This window comes from Salminus brasiliensis, chromosome 9 (genome assembly GCF_030463535.1).
Source record: "Salminus brasiliensis chromosome 9, fSalBra1.hap2, whole genome shotgun sequence".
Taxonomy (NCBI): domain Eukaryota; kingdom Metazoa; phylum Chordata; class Actinopteri; order Characiformes; family Bryconidae; genus Salminus; species Salminus brasiliensis.
In genome coordinates this window covers 38,198,974-38,219,421 of record NC_132886.1, presented here as the reverse complement: position 1 = coordinate 38,219,421, position 20,448 = coordinate 38,198,974, and the positions used below count along the sequence as shown (strand labels likewise).

The 20,448-nt window shown below is 42.7% G+C and overlaps 1 protein-coding gene across 2 annotated transcripts; it reads right to left on the bottom strand.

The window, feature by feature from the left end:
* Positions 1-117: 117 nt before the first annotated feature.
* Positions 118-12,942, bottom strand: wdr48b (WD repeat domain 48b). 2 transcript variants are annotated; one of them, XM_072688311.1, is made up of 19 exons: positions 12,855-12,942; positions 10,843-10,983; positions 10,682-10,760; positions 10,472-10,554; positions 9,405-9,534; positions 8,449-8,537; positions 8,105-8,206; positions 7,003-7,227; positions 6,265-6,339; positions 6,037-6,139; positions 5,223-5,320; positions 5,014-5,121; positions 4,814-4,910; positions 4,165-4,260; positions 3,939-4,044; positions 3,240-3,327; positions 3,046-3,122; positions 2,552-2,744; positions 118-1,907 (listed from the first exon to the last, which is right to left on the bottom strand). In XM_072688311.1, the coding sequence occupies exons 1-19, from the start codon at positions 12,900-12,902 to the stop codon at positions 1,812-1,814; spliced, it is 2,034 nt and encodes a 677-aa protein (XP_072544412.1). In that variant the 5' UTR covers positions 12,903-12,942; the 3' UTR covers positions 118-1,811. The 2 variants fall into 2 exon arrangements, with proteins under 2 accessions (XP_072544412.1, XP_072544413.1); XM_072688312.1 differs by having other exon boundaries at positions 10,682-10,757.
* Positions 12,943-20,448: the final 7,506 nt, after the last annotated feature.

Here is a 20,448-nt window from a genome sequence, read left to right as displayed (position 1 = left end):
ACGTGCCATCAGCCCACCCCTGAGAGAGCAAGGCTGGTTGTGCCCTACCTGCCTACGGCTGCTGATGGCGAAAAATACAGTACTCATATATGGTGGTCATTCACAGTTAGCCGTGTGCAGGTTTTGTACTTCTCTTTATTTAGAAGAAGCTCCTTCCCACTGAGGCCGCCTCCAATCCCCGACACGGTCACCTGCACAGATCCACCATAATACACCAGATAATTAATATATTAAAAAAAAAAAAAAAGGCAAAACATCCTTAAATCCGCCACGAACATTCGGGTCTATCTGTTGTGCATTTCTGTGGCAACGGGACTGTTAGCTTCCATACATTTAGAAATGATGACCATGTCTACATTTGCACGATGCCAACACAAGGGGGCGCCAGGTTCTACTGTGAGTTTAAATTTCACCCTCTCAGTTTTTGTGGAGCAGGCTACGAAATAAAAAAGTGGGTTATTTACAAATCAAGCCGCCAAAATAAAATTGTTAACAGCAGTATGTTAATGAGGATGCTGCAGAGGAGTGGTTTGGCCAGAAACCTAATTTACACAGTTTTCCACATACCTCTGATTTGGCCCCTCAGCCAGGACACGTTTGGCGTCCAAATTTAGTTTAGCTTCTTTAGTTTAGCGCTGCGGATATGAGGCTAACATAGCCAACACTGCAATTCTTAAATGCCTGTAATTACATGCCCACACACTACTCAAAACCTACCCAAACAACTAGGTCTAGGTGCCACAGATTTCTAGTGAACTGTAAAAAAGACGAAACGTCCAAAGCTTGCAGGAAATGGCTCGCCCCGGCATTTAGCTACACAGATAAGCCCTGTTTACATTTTTTTTTTTACGTTCACATTAGGTAACATTGTGCCGTAGACCACACCTACGAGTCTGCGCCACCTTAACGAAGACCTGGACCTGGACAAGAGAAGTGTGTGGACACGTATTTACAGAAACTAATTTGGGTGACCATCGTCTTCCAGTGTTCGTAACATTAGCCTCGCATCTGCAAAAATGTGGACACCCGTCCTAAATTGGCTAAATCAGAGATATTTATACATGCAGTTTAGGTGCATGGACCTTGTAGGTCCAGCACACAATTGAAGAAGCATGATTTGGACACTACACTTGGGCTTGGTTGGCCGACTTTATCTGGGACAAGAGGAAAACCGTGTACGTTGGATTTCGAAATCCTGCAACACCAACGGAACACCCATTATGGCTTTTTATGACTGATATGACCCATTGCAGGTGTGTTTAGCATTAGCATATCAACCTGAAGGAGCAGGTGATGGACATGAGGGGAGAACAATGGAGTGCGAAGGGACAGGTCGGCTTCGTTCTCTGGAATGTATAACGCAAAAAAATTAAAATCTAAAAATCGTGGACCCGAAGCCCTTCATATCATCTGCTAAAAATTCCCAGAACTGGAAATCCCAAGCCTCATCGGTCACAACCTCAGAAGAGAAAAGGGAACATCTCCAAAAAAAACAAAATATGTTAAAAAAAAAAAAAAGAAAAAAAGAAAAATACAATTACAATGTCCCGGATTAGTATACTGTACAAAGCGAATCATCCCAAACTTAAGAGTCGACCATAAAGCATTCGAGTTCAGTGCAGTCAGTCCTGTCTGTGTTTCCTATGACCCACGACACGAGGAGAGGAATGGTGGTGTTGCGCGGCGAGCAAAACGTCCTCCGTGACGCTCCTGTGGACGCCAGGGCAAAGATGGGCTGAAGACGAGTAAGGCGAGCTGGGAGGGAAATGGGAGGCTCGTCACGTGCTTCTCACGTCACTCTCGCGTCGCTCTCACGTGGACTTCTGCCGGTAGTGAAGAGTCAGGTCTCCGCCGCTTTTCCAAATGAAGTGCTTCACTGTCCTCAGGTCCATGTTGGGATCCAAAACCTGGACGAGAACCGCAAAGTCAAAAACGTCATAGCTTCATAGCAGCCAGTTTGAGAATTGCCACTTAAGCAACAAGAGAGGAACCTTGATTTATGCACTCTGACCACAGTAAGGGTGTGTGTATTGAAGCTGACCAAGCCGGGCTGTTTGGCTGTTGGATGAACAAACTGACCAATGGGGACACAACTCAGCTTACCTGGAGGAAGCATTACCTTTGTAAACTACACACATGGTAAAACCTGGGACCAGCACTTTAGCTTTAGGTTCAGGTTTTAAGTTATGGTTTAAAGTTAGACCTGAAGTTCTTCAGTGGTCAGAAGGTCTAAAGGCTGAAATGTACTGAAACAATACAAAACCCTTCTCTTACCTCAGACCACTCTTACCATCTGCCCAAGGTTTCTTAGGCCTGCTACGATAAATACGATACAGATATCTCGCAAAATATATGGGCATGACCTCGATCATTTTTTTAGTCGGTCGAGGGGTTCTGTTCTTTCGTGTGCTCTGTGATGACAGCGGCACCTGTTATGTGGGAAAAGAGTGCAGTAACGGAACGCCCCCCCACACAGCTCGGCATGCATGTGAACCATGGATTGATTAACTGCAAAGGCTTAACCATAATTCAGGTGAATCTCGGTCCTGACCTGGTCCTGGCACAAGAGCTCGATCTTTTCCTCGGCCAGCATGGCCACGTCCTCATCCTTCTCCTGCTCTCCGGGCTTCTCTGTGGTCGAGGAGCTGGTGGTCTGCGACTCTGTGTCCAGGTTGATGATCTTCTCGTAGACGTGCTCCATCACCTTCCTCACCTGCAGCATGTCGCTGGCGGACAGGCGGTCCCTGAAGATGGCGAAACGGACATTATTATAGAGCTCCACAGCAACATTCACCTGACCTTCAAGTCTTCATGACTTTAGCAACCATTCGCTGCCTATTAAAGTGCATGCCGGGCTTTGGGTGGCTAAATCTCAAAGCAGTAACTATGTAAGGGCTGGTTTTCCGAACGATGATTAGGCCTAGTCATGGACTGTCTGGGATATCAGCCCAATAGCTATTCTCAAGTAATTACAAGAAAATTACAAGTAATAATAAACTATTTTACTTTGTCCTTTCAGAAAGTGATTGCAGATGTGTGCCTTACTTCTTGAGTGTTTTTGCACCAGAGGACGAGTGAGGCTGCAGGTAGAATGGAATCTTGTTGAATTTGGGCATGTTTTTCTGTAGCAGAAAAAAAGAAAAACAGACAGCAGTCAGTGTATTGAGCACTTTGAAACTCTGGAAATAGTAAAAGCAGAATAGGACCAGAAAGCCAGAACGAAAGACTAAGCTACTTACATCTACAGTAATGTCAATAACCCACTGAGGGACAGTTTCGTTCAGCAGCATTGACTCAGTTTCTCCTCCTGAGTCTCGACACAATAACCTACATGAGAACGAAGACCAATATCACGAAAAAGAGCACAGGAGAATTTCCACTTTCTAAAAGATGCCCTAGAATGGAAAACTGTGAACCTCAAAAACACTGTTGATCCTCTTTTAAAAGAAACTCCAGCAGAACTAAAGACGGAGTTGGAAAACAGGTCACTTCCAAAACCCCCAAACTGTTACATCACAGTCCTGACTCGTTATATTTACACCTCCAAACTGTACATAAACCCAGCCCACTTTGACTCCAGTCAAAGCTTGTAAAACTTAATTAGGGAATATGATGTCGTTGATACTAGAGAGCAGCTCATCATCTCCAGGCCTCATGACCGTGGCTTTTCCTGTGCCAGTGTCGACAGAAGGGGCGCCAGCAAAAGTTAGGGGAAGACTGGTACGACTTGAGAAAGCCAAATCCAGGGAAGTGAGTCTGAGGGCCAGGCTAAAGGCTAACCCAGAGACAATCTCTTCAGCTTGCTAACAGCACGTTATATACTAAATAAGCCCATTCTATGGCACCTTTGACTTGTTAGAACCATCTTGTGTGTATAGTGAAGTGCTGAAAGCAAAGTCACCATCATACATATCCAACTTAGCCCAGAGAGGTTCTACCTGAACAGCGTCCTTCCCCCTGCCTCCCCGAAGATGACCGGAGTATGTGGGGGCACCTGGAAATAGCCATTGCCTTTCTGAAGCCGGCTCTCCTGCTCTCCGTTCACTGCACAAATACATAAACCCACCACAGTTACATCTAAAACAACCTTCAACCCCACACACACACACACACACACACACACACACACACACACACACACACACACGGAAAAATTGGCCTTACCGTGGTTAACCTCGCCCTCCTCCTCTTCCATGGGATTGATGTGCGTTCGGGGCCAGACCTCCAGCAAAGCCTGCAGCAGCAGTCCACCCAGATTTACTGGACACAAATAACAACAAACGTTAGCATAGTTCTTTATTTATTTATTTTATTAGTCAATTCCCAAACTAGTCTGTCCACCAGAGTTTTGCGCATGGTGCTGGCCAACAGCGGCAACGCTGGCAACTGCACACCAGGGATTCAACAATCCAGAACACAGCACAGTCACCCAGACCCGACCCTTAGTCTGGAATGAAGCCTAGCACGGTAGGGAGCTCATCTCACATCAATTTAATGGTTCATGAACTGGCTATACTAAATTTGATCCTTTGTTTTTACTGCTGTGCCCTCTAGTGTCATCCAGATGCCGTAGTCCAGGGGTTTATGAGCGAACCTGAAACTGAGAAATCGGCCTCCAGCACAGTTTTACAGCATTATCCCTGCTCTTGCACACCTGCTAAACTTGGCCATTAACTGATCAGCTGAACCAGCCATTGAACCACAGCAGGACAATCCAGTACTCTAACCACAGATCCACCTCTGCCCCCTGTGCTAAAGGCCACTTTTATAAAAATAAGCCCCCCCCAAAAAAAACGGAAAAAAGAAGACTTACGTTTTGGGTCTGAGCCGTCAGGGCTTGTGAAACCAGCATCTTTGGCAGACACCCAGGCAGCAAAGCAATCACTCTCATCTAAAGTAATGGTCAGCATCTACGCATCAGTGACAAAAACAGCAGGTTTACTCATTACCCACAGCCTGACCTCTTATCCTCCTTGTGTGTATTGCGGCACCACCTCACCATTCAATACTCACCCCCGTTTTAAGGTCCACCGAGAACCAGTTGGGTACATAGACCATCTTGAAGCGCTTCTTTATTTCCTCGTCAAATTCCACTTTGCCGAGGTCTTCCCCTTTACACGCCTAAAAACAACCCCCAACCGGACCGTTAACCCTGGCCCAAAAAGCAAGCGCCTTCATTGCACCCTCACTGCACACTTACTCTGCAAATGATTAACTCTCACCTTTAGAACATCCCAGAACGCCACGTTGTTGTTAGTGTCTTTGGTAAGGATGTGTCTCTTGTCGTTCAGGATGTGACACTGAATTATGCTGGCGCCACCTGCAGGCAGTAAATGAAGAAATACATTCTCAGGTTAAGCAGTTAGGCAGAATTTGAACACCTTTATCAAGGACCTTCTGAGAACCTACAGCTCGACCTGGATGGCAAATGATGAACCAAGTCCAAAAGATCTGAGTCGCATTCGATCCTTTGTTTTTACTGCTGTGCCTTCTAGACACTGTAACACCGTAACTGGGGCCAGAGTCCACAGCTGTGTCCCAATTCAGGGGCCACATCCTTTGAAGGATGAGGTATACAAAGGCAAGGGCCAAAGTCCTGGGGCCTGTAGCGAAGTACTGCCACTACAACAGGACTTCCTGCAGCAGATAAACACGAACCTATGGGGACCATGACAAATGCCAGGCGTGGGCCAGAGGGGTATAAAGTCCCCCAGCATTGAGCTGTGGAGCAGTGGAAGAACGGTGTTCTCTGAAAACCCAAAACTTTAGGGACCTCACTAGCAATACTGCTCCTCCAAAATCTAGTAGAAAGCCTTATTCTTCCTTGGACAGTAGTGACAGTTACAGAATACACTTTTTTTAATATCTATAAATCCACAAGAAACAAATCAATGAGCAGGTGTCCCAATACTTTTGTCCATGCAGTGTAGTTTAAGGCAATTTGGCGGGATATAAGCTGCAATCACTCATTATCCTCACGGCTCTGACCGAGGGTGTGTGGGGGGGGGGGCGACTCTAAGTGGATACAGAACTTACCTTTAATGGCCTGCTCAGGCTGAGTGCACAGCGGTGTCAGAGGGGCGCTGCAGTCGTTGTCGTAATCACCGGACGCTCTGAAGTTGTGCATTCCCTTTAGAGACTGGCGAGGAAAAGGAACGCATGAGTCAAGCTTAACACTATTGTGTTTAAGGGCTGTATGATTAGACTCAATACAGAAGCAGCGGCCATTTAGATGGAGGTTGTAAAAGCAGCGGTCTTACGCACCCATTTGTTTACGCAGGATTTTGTTGTGGACACCCAAATGGCAGGAGGCGGGTCTGCCGACCTGTCCAGCTCCATCTGAACAAGGAGAGAAAGAGAAAAACGTGACATGATAGAAACATAAAATCAACTTCATACAGTCAATTGGCTGATATGCAGCCAAGATATGACGGTGCTACATGGCTAACAAGCTTACAACATAGCTAACAAGCCAACGTATACCCCACTTTTTAGCACTGTGTAAACTGCAGGCTGCAAAAGAGTCATGATATTTTTATTAATATATTAAAAATGACTTTTTTGATGTAGAAATAAGTAGTAAAGTGCTGTGTTTTATTTGTAATTTATTTACCACCCTGTTATTTTACCTTAGAATAAAAACATGCCGACGTTCCTTTTATGGTGGGCTTGTGGAGTGAAAAAATGCTAAGCTCTTCTTTTACTGGCTGGCTTTTGGCAATGTGATTTTAACCCACAGTCAAATAGCCTAGCCTAGCCTAGCCTAGCCTTTAAGTGTTATGTTTTTGGAATCGTCCTCAAGTCTTATTGGACAGTGCTCGTCCTCTCGGAGTCCTCTCCTCCTGCGAAAAGCTAGCTGAGGATAAGATATTAAGGACCCTGGTATGCTCATAGGCTTCTCTTCGCAGCAGCTCTTCTAGTGCAGTTCCCTAAACACGTCTTGGCTGGGTGACAAGGGAGACTCACCTGGGGGACGCTGATTTTAAAGGACACTGTACTCACTCTGAGAACAGGGGCTTTCTCCTCGCATATCAGCACGCGAATGTCCGGGTTGCGCAGGTCAGTGCAGTAGATCTTGCGGTCCCGGCCGCCGGAGTAGATGTGTGTGAAAGCCTCATTGGCCTGCAAGGCCCATACGCCCTCGTCGTGGACCCGGTACGTGGCGATGCAGCGTTGCTGACCCAGAGACCACAGTCGTATCGTACCATCGGAACTACCGGACAAACACTAGACACACACAAAAGAAACAAAGCGACTCAATATTTAGTTACTACAGGTGTACAGTTGCTAAGTGGTTGCTATGGTGTTTCAGGTGTTGCTAGGTGGATGCTATGGCATCCCTACTGATTGCTTTGGGATAGTTTGAAGATAGCTAGATGGTCGCTTTTGTATTCCAGGTGGTTGCTATGGTGTTGTTAGATGGTTGCTATGACATTTTGCTCGATGCTTGCTACAGAGTTGCTCAGTAGTTGCTAGGATGTTGTGTTTGCTTACTGGTTGTTAGGAAGCTGCTAGGTGGTTGCCATTATATAAAAGGTAATTGCTATGGTGTTGCTAGGTAACATTTTGCTCGCTACAGTGTCCCCAGTGCTTGCCAAGTGTTGCAAGATGGTTGCTATGGTTTTGCCAAGTGGTTAATAGATATGTGCTATGAATTTGTTACATTTTCGTTAGGAAGTTGCTCAGATGTTGTTAGGTGGTTGCTGGGAATCTGTTAGGTGGTTGCTATAACATTTTGCTCTATGCTTGCTACGGTATCCCTGGTGGTTGCTATGGTGTTGCTAAGTGGTTGCTAAATTGTCTCCCACTTTCGTCTCTCACCTTCAGGCAGTAGCTATTTACACTGTTAAAACATGGATCCTAGGGTGGAACGGTTTTCGCTAGGTGGTTGCCAGGGTACTCCAGGTGGTCGCAATGGATGTGTCTAATTGTTGATAGATGTCTAGATGCTTTGCTTGCAATGCGCAACCACAATGATCCATTAATGTAGGTAGACTGGAGTGTAGTTATGAGGCTACTTGTGTACACACTGTAAAAGACCTGGAGCCCTGCACCAACAGGACCCTCCGGAGCCGCATCAGCAGCACTGGTACTCTGCACCTACCTGAGTGCCGTCTCTGTTTAATAACAACGACTTCACATTGTCTGTGTGGCCTTTCAGCTTCATTAGCTTAGCACACGTCCGGGGATCCCAGACCCTCAACACCTAACAAAAGAACAACACAAAAAAAACAAACATGCTGACTGTGAACAACGCTCGACTTTCACACCACCACCACCACCCAACCCCAACCGATCTGACAGGACTGGCTACATAACTGTAAAGTTAGCATTCTTAGCTCGCATTCTTCACTGAGCGTCCCTTGAAGTTAAGGTGTTATCTGTATCTTGACCCCCACCCCCCTCCAAGGCACAGAAATAAAAAGTTCTACAAAGTATCTTTCATACCTTCTCTGTGGAGCCTGAGACGATGACTGTGCCCAGCTGGTTCATGGCCAGACTGTAGATGGAGTCTTTATTCCCACTCAGAGAAGAAGCTGCCAAAAGTGAACAGATTAATCAGCACTGCAGCCTGAAGACCTCTGAAGACTGAGGAATACTAATAATTGTATGACTGGTGGCCCAATCACTTCACGGGTCACTTTTAACCTGTTCTGCTATTCAAAAATCCACATTTGGAAACCCTGGATGGTTGCAGAGCTTAAGTGGTTCTCACCTCCAAGCAGTTGCTAGACTGTTGCTACTGGGTCAATAGGGTCAAACCTTAGGTTTTTGCTAGGTGGTGGCCATGGTGTTGCTATGTAATTGTTGTGGTATTTCAGGAGGTTGCTGTGGTGTTGCTAAAAGGTTGCTAGGCTGCTGCTATAGTGTTGCTAAGTGGTTGTTTTGGTAGGTAGTTGCCGTGGTTTTGCTAATTGGCTGCTAGGAGGTTTCAATGGCGTTGCAAGGTTGCTGCAGTGGTGTTCTGTGTTATTGTCTTGGTAGGTGGTGGCTATGGTGAAGCAAACTGGTTGCTAGGTGGTTGCTAGAAGGGGGCTACAGGTGTTGCAAGGTGGTTGCTATGGTATCCCATGTGGTTAGTTGGGTGTTACTAAATTATTCTTTTTTTGCATTACTGTGACACAGGAAAGGAGCATCAACCTTTGTACCCCACTCATTCCTATTGGAGAGGGGGGGGGTCCACTGCTCTATGGGAATTGTTTGTCCGATCGAAAGGCTGTCACAAGCCTGAATGATACAATCAGACCCAACAATCCGGAGTTGGACTGGGGTCGAGATCATCGCTAGGGGCTCTGTAATGATCTAAGCAGCGTCACAGAACAACATCTTTCAGAATCAAACCTGTCTGAAGGTCAGTAGCCTTGAAAGGTGGTGATCAGAGTCCGTAGAGGAAGTTGACTTACTGGTGACGGTGTTATTGGAGGCGGTCAACGCTGTTAGAGTATTTACATCCCACAGAAAGATCTGTCGGTCCAGCCCTGCGGACGCCACCAGCTCCTTATCTTTTGCGTAAGCCAAAGCTTTCACATAGTCCTAAAGCACAAAACACAATCAGCACTAAATACAATCCATCCTAAATATGAGATCATCTAATCAGCACCCAATTCTACCCCAAAACACAGTTAATCAGACAACACTGAGTGTCCCATGTCCCAGAGTTTCACACTGGAGCTTGGGCTAACTAGGCTAAGACCGAGAACCTCAAACACTGTCGTTCCTCCTTCAAAAGCAACCAAAAACCCACTGCAGCTGTAAAACAGGCTAACTAGGCTAAACACAATGGCTATGGTATCCCAGGTGGTCGCTATGGTGTTGCTAGATGGTTATTATGGTTTCCCAAGTGGCTGCTATGGTCTCGCTAAGTGGTTAATAGACATTGGGACGGCAAGTTCTCACTAAAGAGTTGCTCAGTAGTTGCAAGGATGTTCTAAGGTGGTTGATATGGTATCCCAGGTGTTTGCTATTCAATTGCTATGGTGTTGCTAGGCGCTTGCTATACAATTTTGCTCGAGGCTTGCTATGGTGTTGCTAAGTTGTTAATAGATGGGTGTTCTGTTATCGCTAAGAAGTAGCTTAGTAGTTGCTAAGATGTTGTTAGGTGGTTGCTATGGTATCCCAGGTGGTTGCTAGACTTGTGCTGTTGAAAGAAATGCCGAATAGCTGCACACCCTGAGTGTTTCCCAATTTCAGGTAGTAGCTATTTACACTGTTACAATATGGACCATAGGCTGTAGCTGTAAAACAGACTAACTAGGCTACCACTCGCACATCAAATAACAACTTAGAAATATTTAATAAATGAAAACAAAACAAACAAAAAAAAACATTAGCCTTTTAGCTGCTCAGAGCAAAACAAAAGAAGCAAACGTTGGACACCAATTGGTCCCGCCTAAACATCTGGATCTGTGGTAGGAGAGCTATACTATACTATCCTATACAATAACAAACACTAGCCTAAACAACTATTTACCTTGTGGGTTCTTAATGTGGACATACAGAACCCCTTGTGCGCGTTCCAGACTTTAACCGTAGTGTCCGATGAGGCTGAGATCACTGAAGGAAAACAAGCCAGGTCAGAAAAACAACCGACACAGCAGTCAATTAGAGGGAAATCATTAACCTGATTAAATGGTGAATTTATGAGCGTCAGAGGAGACTTGATGAGAAGGTCAAGACTTACGTGTCTTCCCGTTACAGCAGAGTACGATATCGTTCACCCAGTCAGTGTGGTGTTCCATCGAAGCTATGTAGGGATCCTGCTGAGAGAGAGAAAAAGAAAAATTATGGACATAATATCGCCCACCGCTCGTGGCTTATTTACGCCAAGATGAGATTTAGTACTTTGTGCTGATTGACGCTCCATATCCTGATGATGGAGTCCCTGCCAGCAGTGAAGAGCCTGTTCAGGGTCGGGTCCAGCTGAAGAGCGTTCACCCCATTGCGATTGTGCTTCTCCACCTCATCTCTGATTACATAGGAAACCTGCATGCAGAAAAAAATACATTGAAAAATACGTTACATACATTAGATATGTTACATAAAATGTGACACATTGATGAAACATTCGTTTTGTTCAATTAAATGTGTTACATTAAAGAAACATTGCATAAATAAAATGTGTTATGTTGAGAAAACAACATTCCTTTGTTACAAAATGTCTTTAAAAAAAGTATTTTTTAATACGTAAACAAATCTGTTGGAAAACAACATAAAAAATGTATTATGCTGAATAAACATCATTAGTTAGGTTAAATAAAATGTGTTACACTGAAGAAACATTACACAAATAAAATGTTTTTAGAAAAAAAGCATGTTGAAAAACATGTTGTAAAAATGTTACGTAAAAATGTTGAAAAATTAAGTATTATTTTATTTGACAATTATGGTTTATTAACTGTCACATGGAAAAAACATTAGTTACGTTAAATAGAATGTGTTCTGTTGAGAAACCAACATTCCTATGTTACAAAATGTCTTATTTAAAGAAAAAAAACCATTTTATATATATAAAAAAATCGGTTTGGAAAACAACATTAAAAATATGTTACACTGAAAAATAATTCAAACGTGTTAAAAAACGCATTGAAAAAAATATGATAAATTATTTTATTTTACACAATTATTGTTTATTAAATGGGTCACATGGAAAAAACAGCATTAGTTTTGTTAAAATGTTGAAAAAAATGATCTACAGTTATGTTACACAATGTCTTATTTATATTATGTGAAATTAAACGTATAAAAGCATTTAAGATAAAAAAAATCAAACAAATGGATATTAAACAAATGAATTATTAATGATAACTGACCAAGTGGGAGGCTATAAACATAAAATACATTACATTCCTACGAGACGCATTTAGGCTAAATCTGTAAGAATCGGGACAACTTTATTTATTATTTATTTACTCCTCAACACATCTAGTAAACTACAGCAAACTACAACGTGATTCCTAACGAAGCTATGAGAAAGATGAAGGCCATTAAACTTAAACATTAAAATAATATTTATTTATGATATTAATTAAAGATAATTAAATTCACCATCAGAGAAATATCAGAAGACATTATTATATACTGACTAATTAATAAAGTTATTTATAGGAGAAAAAATAAGTTATCTTGAGAAAACCACACTTTGTCATCTAGCTAATAAATCAACTTGTTATCTCGAGATAACGTGAAAAGCAGGTTCCGGACTGGTGAGCTGGAGCTGCTGCTCGGGGGTCGGCGGGCCTGGTTTGATCCACCATACGGGACCCGAAAAGCCACCGAAACGCGGGCGGTGTTGCCAGGGCGACGGTGTTACGGGTCCCCGCGGACACCAAATCTAAAGCGCGTGAAGCTCCGCGTGCAGCTTTAATCACAGCTCGAGCGGCAAATGCGCTCCAAGCAGCTCGTGGCCGGTTTTATTATTTTTTTTAGAGAAGATTGACGGGATTTTTTAACGCAAATAAAGTCTTTATTTTATATAATTAATTAAAACAGCGGCGAAATGATGTGAATTTTCAGCTCTGGTCATTTTTTTGATCCCGGATGTTTTGCTAACGCTGAAAAACAGAACTCGGCGGGTAAATTAGAAGCTGGTTAATTTGTTCGCTGGTAAATAAAGCGCTGAACTCGTGTGGTTTATGCGCTGGAGGCTCTGCTGTAGTAACTCGGCTCGGCTGCAGCTCTGAGGGCTGTTTTATATAACAGGCTGCTGCTGCAGCGGTGCTGGGCTGCGGGCTCTCCCACCGCCCCCGGCCCCTCGCTCAGCACACACGCACACACACCTCCCCGCGCCCCGCTCGCCCTCCTCGCCCTCCTCCGCCTAAACCACAACCCAAACAGCAAACCTCGGTCAGTAATACCTGGACTTTCCTCCGTCCAGCAGCGTTCTGCCTGTGATGGGTCGCCATCTTTCATGTTGACAGTCGACCTGCTGACGTCACGTCCGCAACGCCAGGCACGCGACTTCCGGCTACTTCATCGCATCGCGTAGAGCGGTTTTTCTTTCTTTTATTTATTTATTTTATTTATTTATTTTAAAAAAGAGAAGTCTATCGTTATTTGTCTATTTTTTTTTTACTTTTTCTAAGTATTTTTCAGTGTTTGAAAAGTAAACAGTAGTTTTAGAGTTGGGGGTTTGGTAAATGTGAAATTAAAAAATAATCGGTGTACCCCTTCACCATAAACAGATTAAACATTTGACAAAAACAACGTCTAAAGCTTCTGTAAATCAGTGGTAGCAACATTCTATATTTTAATAATTTTTATGTTTGACTTTTATATTTTAATTACACACTATGGGGGCAATGAGCACACATGCCAGGAGTGGTGGGCAGCCCTTGCTGCGATGCCCAAGGAGGCAGTTGGGGGTTAGGTGTCTTGCTCAGGCGCACTTCAGTCTTGTCCTGTCAGTTCAGGGGATAAAACCCGAGCAGTTACGTCCTCATATAAGACCAGGCTTAATTGTTACCCACTCAAACCTGAAGGTCAAATGATATATTTGTATATATGTATATGTATTTTTTAATAATAATAATAATAATAATAAGGTTCATTTCTTTATTGGATAAACTCCTCAAGGATAGACTATAGCGTTCGGCTCATTAACGCACAAAAAAATGGCTTTTCGGCTTGTTATGGCTACTGTGCTTTCACAAACCTCCACATTGAGGGAGGTAGGTCCTCCACCCATGGCGTAATCAGCAAGCTGATTGGCTCATTGGCTGATTGGGGCCTTAGGTCTCGATTCGTGCCAAGCATGCACGAAACTTAGCATGGGCCATGGATCGGCAGCCAGCAGTGATCTGTGCCGCCCACAGATAATCACAAACCAAGAAAGCACTAACGTTAGCTCAACTAACGTTATAATCGTGGTTTGGTGCAAATTAGCTAACGTTATCTAGCTAGCCAGACTTCACTGAGTGTTAAAGCTGTATGTAATATATGCTATAAGTTAAGCTGAAAAAGCTTAGTTGTGCTAAGTCAGTTCTAGCGTTAGCCTGCTGGCCATGATGGTGATGATGATGTCGACAAAGTGTCTGAATTACTAGTGTTTCTACTTAAAAAACTAAACAAAGCCTCCCTATATAGGGCAATACTAATGAGGGAGTAGGCATCCAGTTAGGCCACAGCCTTTGTGATAACACCCTAATTCAGGTTCTATAAGAAACCATGACTGCTGATTAAAACGTATACAATGTGTAAAATGTATAAAATACACAGATGATTTAGTGTTTAGGTGGCGTCAAACGTTTCGCACAGGAACAAGAAATGCACTTTATTGAACACAGTATGTAACAGATTGAGAACGTAATCAGCAGCAGTAGACTTACGCTAGGCTAGGCCTAGTGTATATATGTGCTCCGTCCACTTTTCCTTTAACTAATATAATCAACAGAAACTGTGTTGATGTCGTATTTCTTTGGATATTCAAACAAAAAAATTGAAAATCACAATAACAGTGTTTTTAACGTTCTCCAATTTTTGAACTGCACAGATAGGAACGCTTAACCTGAGGAGGAAACCTACGGAAGAACATACCATGTGCTCCAGAACAAGCAACCCACCCTTCCAGCCTTAGGGGACGCTCCCAGGAAGGGCTGGATAAAGAACTGTCCAGGTTTACTGAAGCAGGGAACTTGCACAATTTAATCCCAGCATAGCTAGCTGATAAAAACGTGGACATTCTGGGTGTGTCCGAGGACCAGTTTATAGGGTTCTGTGGTATCACTGCCCGTCTCTGCACCTTAATACAAACGATCCTCATGAGCTGTCAACAAGGCATCCTCAGGAATAAGGTGGTTGACATGACAACGTCCAGATCCAGTACCACGTAGCTGATTGAGGAAGGACAGAGACAAGGATTAAGAGAACAAGGAACACATAACTCTGCCTCCTGGTGGTCAGCATTACTCAGGGTTTTGAGGGATCTTGTCAGGAAGAGAACTTTCCTGTGACTCCAAAGCCTGTGAGGTACCTTCAGGGCAGCCAGGTACAGAAGAAGAGGGTGCGGTAGCCATGGAGGGACAGCTCCCACAACATACACAGGAGTTTTCCTCTTGTCCCTGAATCCACAGTGCCGTTTTCACGGTAGCGTTCTTCAGACGTACCTTCTCCTTCTGCAGGACAGCGGCCTCCTCGCTTGTCTTTCCTTTCCGAGCAGACGATGCATTTGAGGGTGAGTTCAACGTAGAAGCAGCTGGCTGAGTCAAGGACTTGTGGTGGACTGAGAACTTGGGCGAGTACTGACTGGACTTTGCAGAATGAGAGGAGGCTAATCCTGGTGCACTTGAGAAGGTGGCTGCAGCTGGAACAGATGGGCTGACCAAAAGAAAGGCAACTTCTTGTTTACCTTGAGGGTCTTCCCTAACAGGCTGATTGGATTTTGAGGTTGAGGAACTGGCAGAAGTCAACTTGACGGAGGTCTCGGTTGGTCTGCTGATGGCCCAGTGCTCTTTGGAGAACTTTGTAGAATAAGCAGAGGCAGATGAGGATCCTGGGGCAGCTGTAGTGGAGAGATTACTATGGGACGGGTTGGATCGGTCCTGGCCAGGCCTGAACTCTCCGTGCATGGTTGGGCTGGCGTCCTCCTCCTCCTCTTCGTTTGGTCGTTTGGTGGCATTACGGACTGGTGTGTTTGTCCTGGAGGCCATAACAGAGCTGGTATTGCACACCTGATTCAAGCCCAGTGTTGATGAAGGCAGCGAGGAGCAGGCAGCCATCGTCTGCACCCAGTAAGCTGCTCCAGCCTTCCTGCTTGAGTATTGTGGTGAAGAATGCGGTGGTGAGAGGGACAAGGATGAGGAAGAGTCGTTAGAAAGGGACGAGGCGTAGGAAGACGAGGAGTAATAAACGGAGGGGGTGAGAGGGAAAGAATCCGATGAGGAAGAAGAGGGAAGACTGGGAGTCGGATCAGAGTAGAAGGTGGGAGAGCACGACGTGTTCACTGGAGATACGAGGGGACCTGACATCCTGGGAACCTTCTGATCACGTTTCGGAGCGTTGGCTGAAGCTGAGGCAGAGCGACTGACCGAGGGGAAGGCAGCTTCTTGTTTAACCTCAGGGTCGTTCCACACAGGCTGAGTGGTCGAGGCAGGAGTGTGAGGTGAGAAGCTGCCAGAAGCTTCGGAGACTGCAGGCTCTTCCGGTCTGGGGGTGCACCGGTGCTGCTTTCTCCAACTGCCCTTAAAACAAGACTGACATAGAAATGCATGGTTTATGTCCCGTTCCCATGAACAGGAGAAGTCGGTGGTGCACTGGCCACAGATGAGGGGATCTTTGGGGGGAGTGCATGTGTCCAGTGCAGATCCAGGAGACTTCTTATTCTTCTTTTCCCCTGAATGTTATAAACAGATAATAAATACATGATTTACGTTAATATGGGAAAATGGCTATACAAATTTAACTTAGCATAAAAACTATCATGAGCAACATTTGTGTGGACATTCTGCACAAGCTAACATAAAATTGACTTTCATGTAAGGAAACTTGTGGAATATTGTGAGAAAAATTATTGATATTGATATAAAAAAAAATTGATATTTTAATATTTTGAATGAGAACCAGTCGTAGTTCTCATGAAAATAATATATTTTTTATTCTGAATCTTCGTTTGAGAGATTTAATATTAGAGGTATATCAGTAATTACGTGTGGTGACAGGATGACAATGTGCATTATCATTTTTTAACATTTTTAGTATATATTAATAACACTGCGATAACACAAGAAAAGTAATAATAGTGTTGGCCTGGCTTACAAATCACAAATTAAATGAATTAATAACTGAAATTACTCTTCTGATCATGTGACGAAATGATCCTACCCTTTGCTTTTCGTTTCTTGGGAACATCATTCACAATCCTGTCCAACAGCTCTAAGCGGAGCTGAACCACTTCCTCCAAACCCAACAGGTACACAAATTCTTTGTCCAGTGAAGGAATGAAGCAGAGCTCTGTTGTTGGATTAAGCTGTGAACAAAGAGAGAGAGAGAGAGAGAGAGAGACCAAGAACTACAGATCCTTCCTGTAGTCAAAATGTAAACCAAAAAAAAAGAATTCTGAAAAGTGACAAATTATTATGATAGACATAATTTGATTATTATAATTTGATTTGATTATTTGATTTGATTGTTGAAAGTGTTAAAAGGGGTCATTTTGTCAAGTTTAAGCATAAAGAGAAATACATTTTTAGACAATTATAGAGGTCCTAATATATTACAGACACAAATAATTCCCTCAATCTAATGAAATATTCCCTCAATTTAATAAACTGTTCCCTCAATTTAACAATTAGTCTCCTTAATAATATAAACCGTTACATCAATTTAATAAATTATTACCTTAGTTTAATAAAACGTAACGATTTATTAAAATGAGGGAATGTTTTATTAAATTGAGGGAATTAGTTATTGAATTGAGGGAATTATTTACTGAATTTAGGGAATTATTTATTGAATTGAGGGAATTAGTTATTAAATTGAGAAAATTATTTATTAAATTGAGGTAACGATTTATTAAAATGAGGGAATTGTTTATTAAATTGATGGAATGATTTATTAAAATGAGGGAATTGTTTATTAAATTGAGGGAATTATTTATTAAAATGAGGGAACGATTTATTAAAATGAGGGAATTGTTTATTAAATTGATGGAATGATTTATTAAATTGAGGGAATGATTTATTAAAATGAGGGAACGATTTATTAAAATGAGGGAATGATGTATTAAATTGGGGGAAAGGTTTATTAAATTGAGGCAATTATGTATTAAATTGGGGGAAAGGTTTATTAAATTAAGGGAATTGTCTCTAATTATTATTTTCGATATTGATTAGTTAGCTACTGAACGAATCTGTAATCAGTCATTTTAACATGGATGGATCCTGCAGTCAATCTAACAGATGCTAAAAGGTTCAATTTAAAACTAGAAAATAAAACAGTGTGTAATTAAGTTCAGAGAAGACTTCAGACTTCAGAATGAAGCCAGTCTGCAGGTCTGCTGCTCCACAGCTAGCTGAACTGGCCTGGTTGGGCCACGTCTCCCCTCATCTGCTCTAACTGTGAAACTTCACTCTTCATTGGGGGTAAATGAACACTTACAGTCGCAGCTCCCTCCAACCTGCGCCGGGAACAGCCTGTAGAGCACTTACTGCCCACCATGTCCACTCCCCTGCAGCTGGCTAACTAACGGCCACGCTAACAGAGCCTGAGGGCCAGCAGTCCGAGGAACCTGAGGAAGAGCTGCCTCAGCTGCAGCCACTGCCCACGAGATGGTAGTAATGCACTGAGAGACGGCTGTCCTCAAGCTACCTCGCGTTTGCCTACAAGTTCATGGCCGAGAACTCAACTCCCAGCCCGCTGAACTGAGCTTCCCCTGGGAGTTTACAGTCCACCCTAAATAGTGCGGAAGTGAGTTATGCAAGGGTACAGGAGCTCGAGGGTGACCATGCTCAATTTAAGGTGGACAGGAAATATTCTAATGAGAAGCCATTATTATTATTATTATTATTATAATTATTATTATTATTATTATTATTATATTTTTATTATTTTTTATTTTAGATAATTAGTCGAAAACTGTGAATATAAAGGCCGTTTTAAAGGTCTGTTTAGAAATGATTAGAAAATCGAACGAGAAGCTAATTTCAGATTAATTATTTATTTATTTATTATTATTATTATTAGTAGTAGTAGTTTATTTTTATGTATTATTTTATCATTATTGTTTTCTTTTTCTTATTGATTTATTTTTGATAATAAGTCGAAAACTGTGACTATAAAAGAAAAAAGACGTAGTAAAGGCCTGTTTAAAAATGATACAGTGTTTTTTTTTGTATTGCTATTATTATTTTTATTATGTTATTATTATTGTTATTACTATTATTATTATTATTTTATTGTTATTATTATTATTTAACTGATTATTTATTTTTTAGATCATTAGTTGACAACTGTGACTATAAAAGCAAAAAGACGTAGTAAATGCCTGTTTAGAAATGATTAGAAAATCGAATGAGAAGCTAGTTTCATGATTCTTTGTTAAAATGCAAATTGACATTCTTTATTATTACTATTAGAAGAAGTAGTAAAAGTATTTTATGTATTATTTATTTTAGATATTTATGTATTATTAATTTAAATATAACTGTGAATATAAAGGCAATTAGGAAGTGTTTAGAAATGATTTAATGCCTTCAGTCACCTTCAGTCCTCAGTACTGACACATGAAGCAACCATGAACTCTGCTGACACCCACTGACACAGCCAAACACTGCCCACCGGTGAGCATCAGAGAGCCTACAATGGCCAAGCCCACTGCAGGCCTTTCCTAATAATGCACTTGATGGAGGTCCTGGACTACACAGACCTCCGTTGCCATTTATCTTCTCCCCGTTCAACCCTAGAGGTGGATTTGAGTGCCTCGGACACTTTTTAAAAGCTGTCGTAAGTAGTGAGTTTTTTATTATTGTTATTTTCATGCCAGTGTAAAAACAATATATATGAATACATTCATAAATAAAGTAAAAATAAATAAATAAATAAAAAGGATTTTGTGTGTTTAGGCATATTTAGGCTGTGGTCAGCTAAAATATGCTCAAAAACCAGTGGTCTGTGGTGTGTATGAGGCAACCTTCCAAACCGGGGTGTTTATTCCTTTGCCCAAGCAATTAGAACTCAGTCTCTGTTGTCAGTCCCTGTCATCGGTTTCTTGTTTCTTGAGTTGGGTCTGTGATTGTGGGCTTTACAGGAGGTCAAGTGGCCGGGTCACCGTTTTGTTGTCGTGAAATCTGCAGATTGCACCTTTGAAGAATCAGCTCTGCGCTGTCTTCTCCTTCTTCTTTTTATTTGTGCAGCGGCTCTTTAATGTTGCTTTTGGTTTGTTGCTGCTTCTCCGATCACCTCATTCAAGGGGCACCAGAACAGCAGGTACTCCGGAGCGGAACTAGCCAGTAAAATGCCTTGTCGTTGTGTGGAAAACTCGTGCTGACGTCTCAAGCTGATTTGCAACGACTGGCCAGCATTGTCCAGTGTTATCTTTCAAAGCACGCTGAATGGAAAACTGTGTCCTTTGGTGTGTCTGTCAAAAAGTACTCTAATCACTAAAGTTTGTGGACGGTGGAGTGGAGGGATGCCAGTGTTTTAGGGTGCTCCCATGTCTGTGTTACCTTCTGGCTCTTTCCGTTTAATTAGGCTGTTATAGTGAGATCTGCCCGAGCCGAATTCTCTGTAGTCCATGAATCCAAATACTAATTTTGTCTCTTATAACGACTTCTATCTCACTACCTTTCCGAGTTGACTGCCCATTTGTTCGGCCTGCCCAACCATGTTGGACCCTTTCCAACCATTTGGCGTCCCAGACCCACACAACCTCTTCTGATCCACAACCACTGACTAGATCTTTTGGCATTGAAGTCATCGGCCTTTGACTTGCACCAAACCCACTCTGAATGACTTTGT

Excerpts from the sequence above, each read along its gene's own strand:
- wdr48b (XM_072688311.1), bottom strand. The coding sequence starts at position 12,902 with ATGGCGACCCATCACAGGCAGAACGCTGCTGGACGGAGGAAAGTCCAG. Across the intron at positions 7,228-8,104 it reads TAAACAGAGACGGCACTCAG|TGTTTGTCCGGTAGTTCCGA; the intron begins GTAGGTGCAGAG and ends GTGTGTGTCTAG. Across the intron at positions 3,328-3,938 it reads GGGGGAAGGACGCTGTTCAG|GTTATTGTGTCGAGACTCAG; the intron begins GTAGAACCTCTC and ends GTTCTCATGTAG.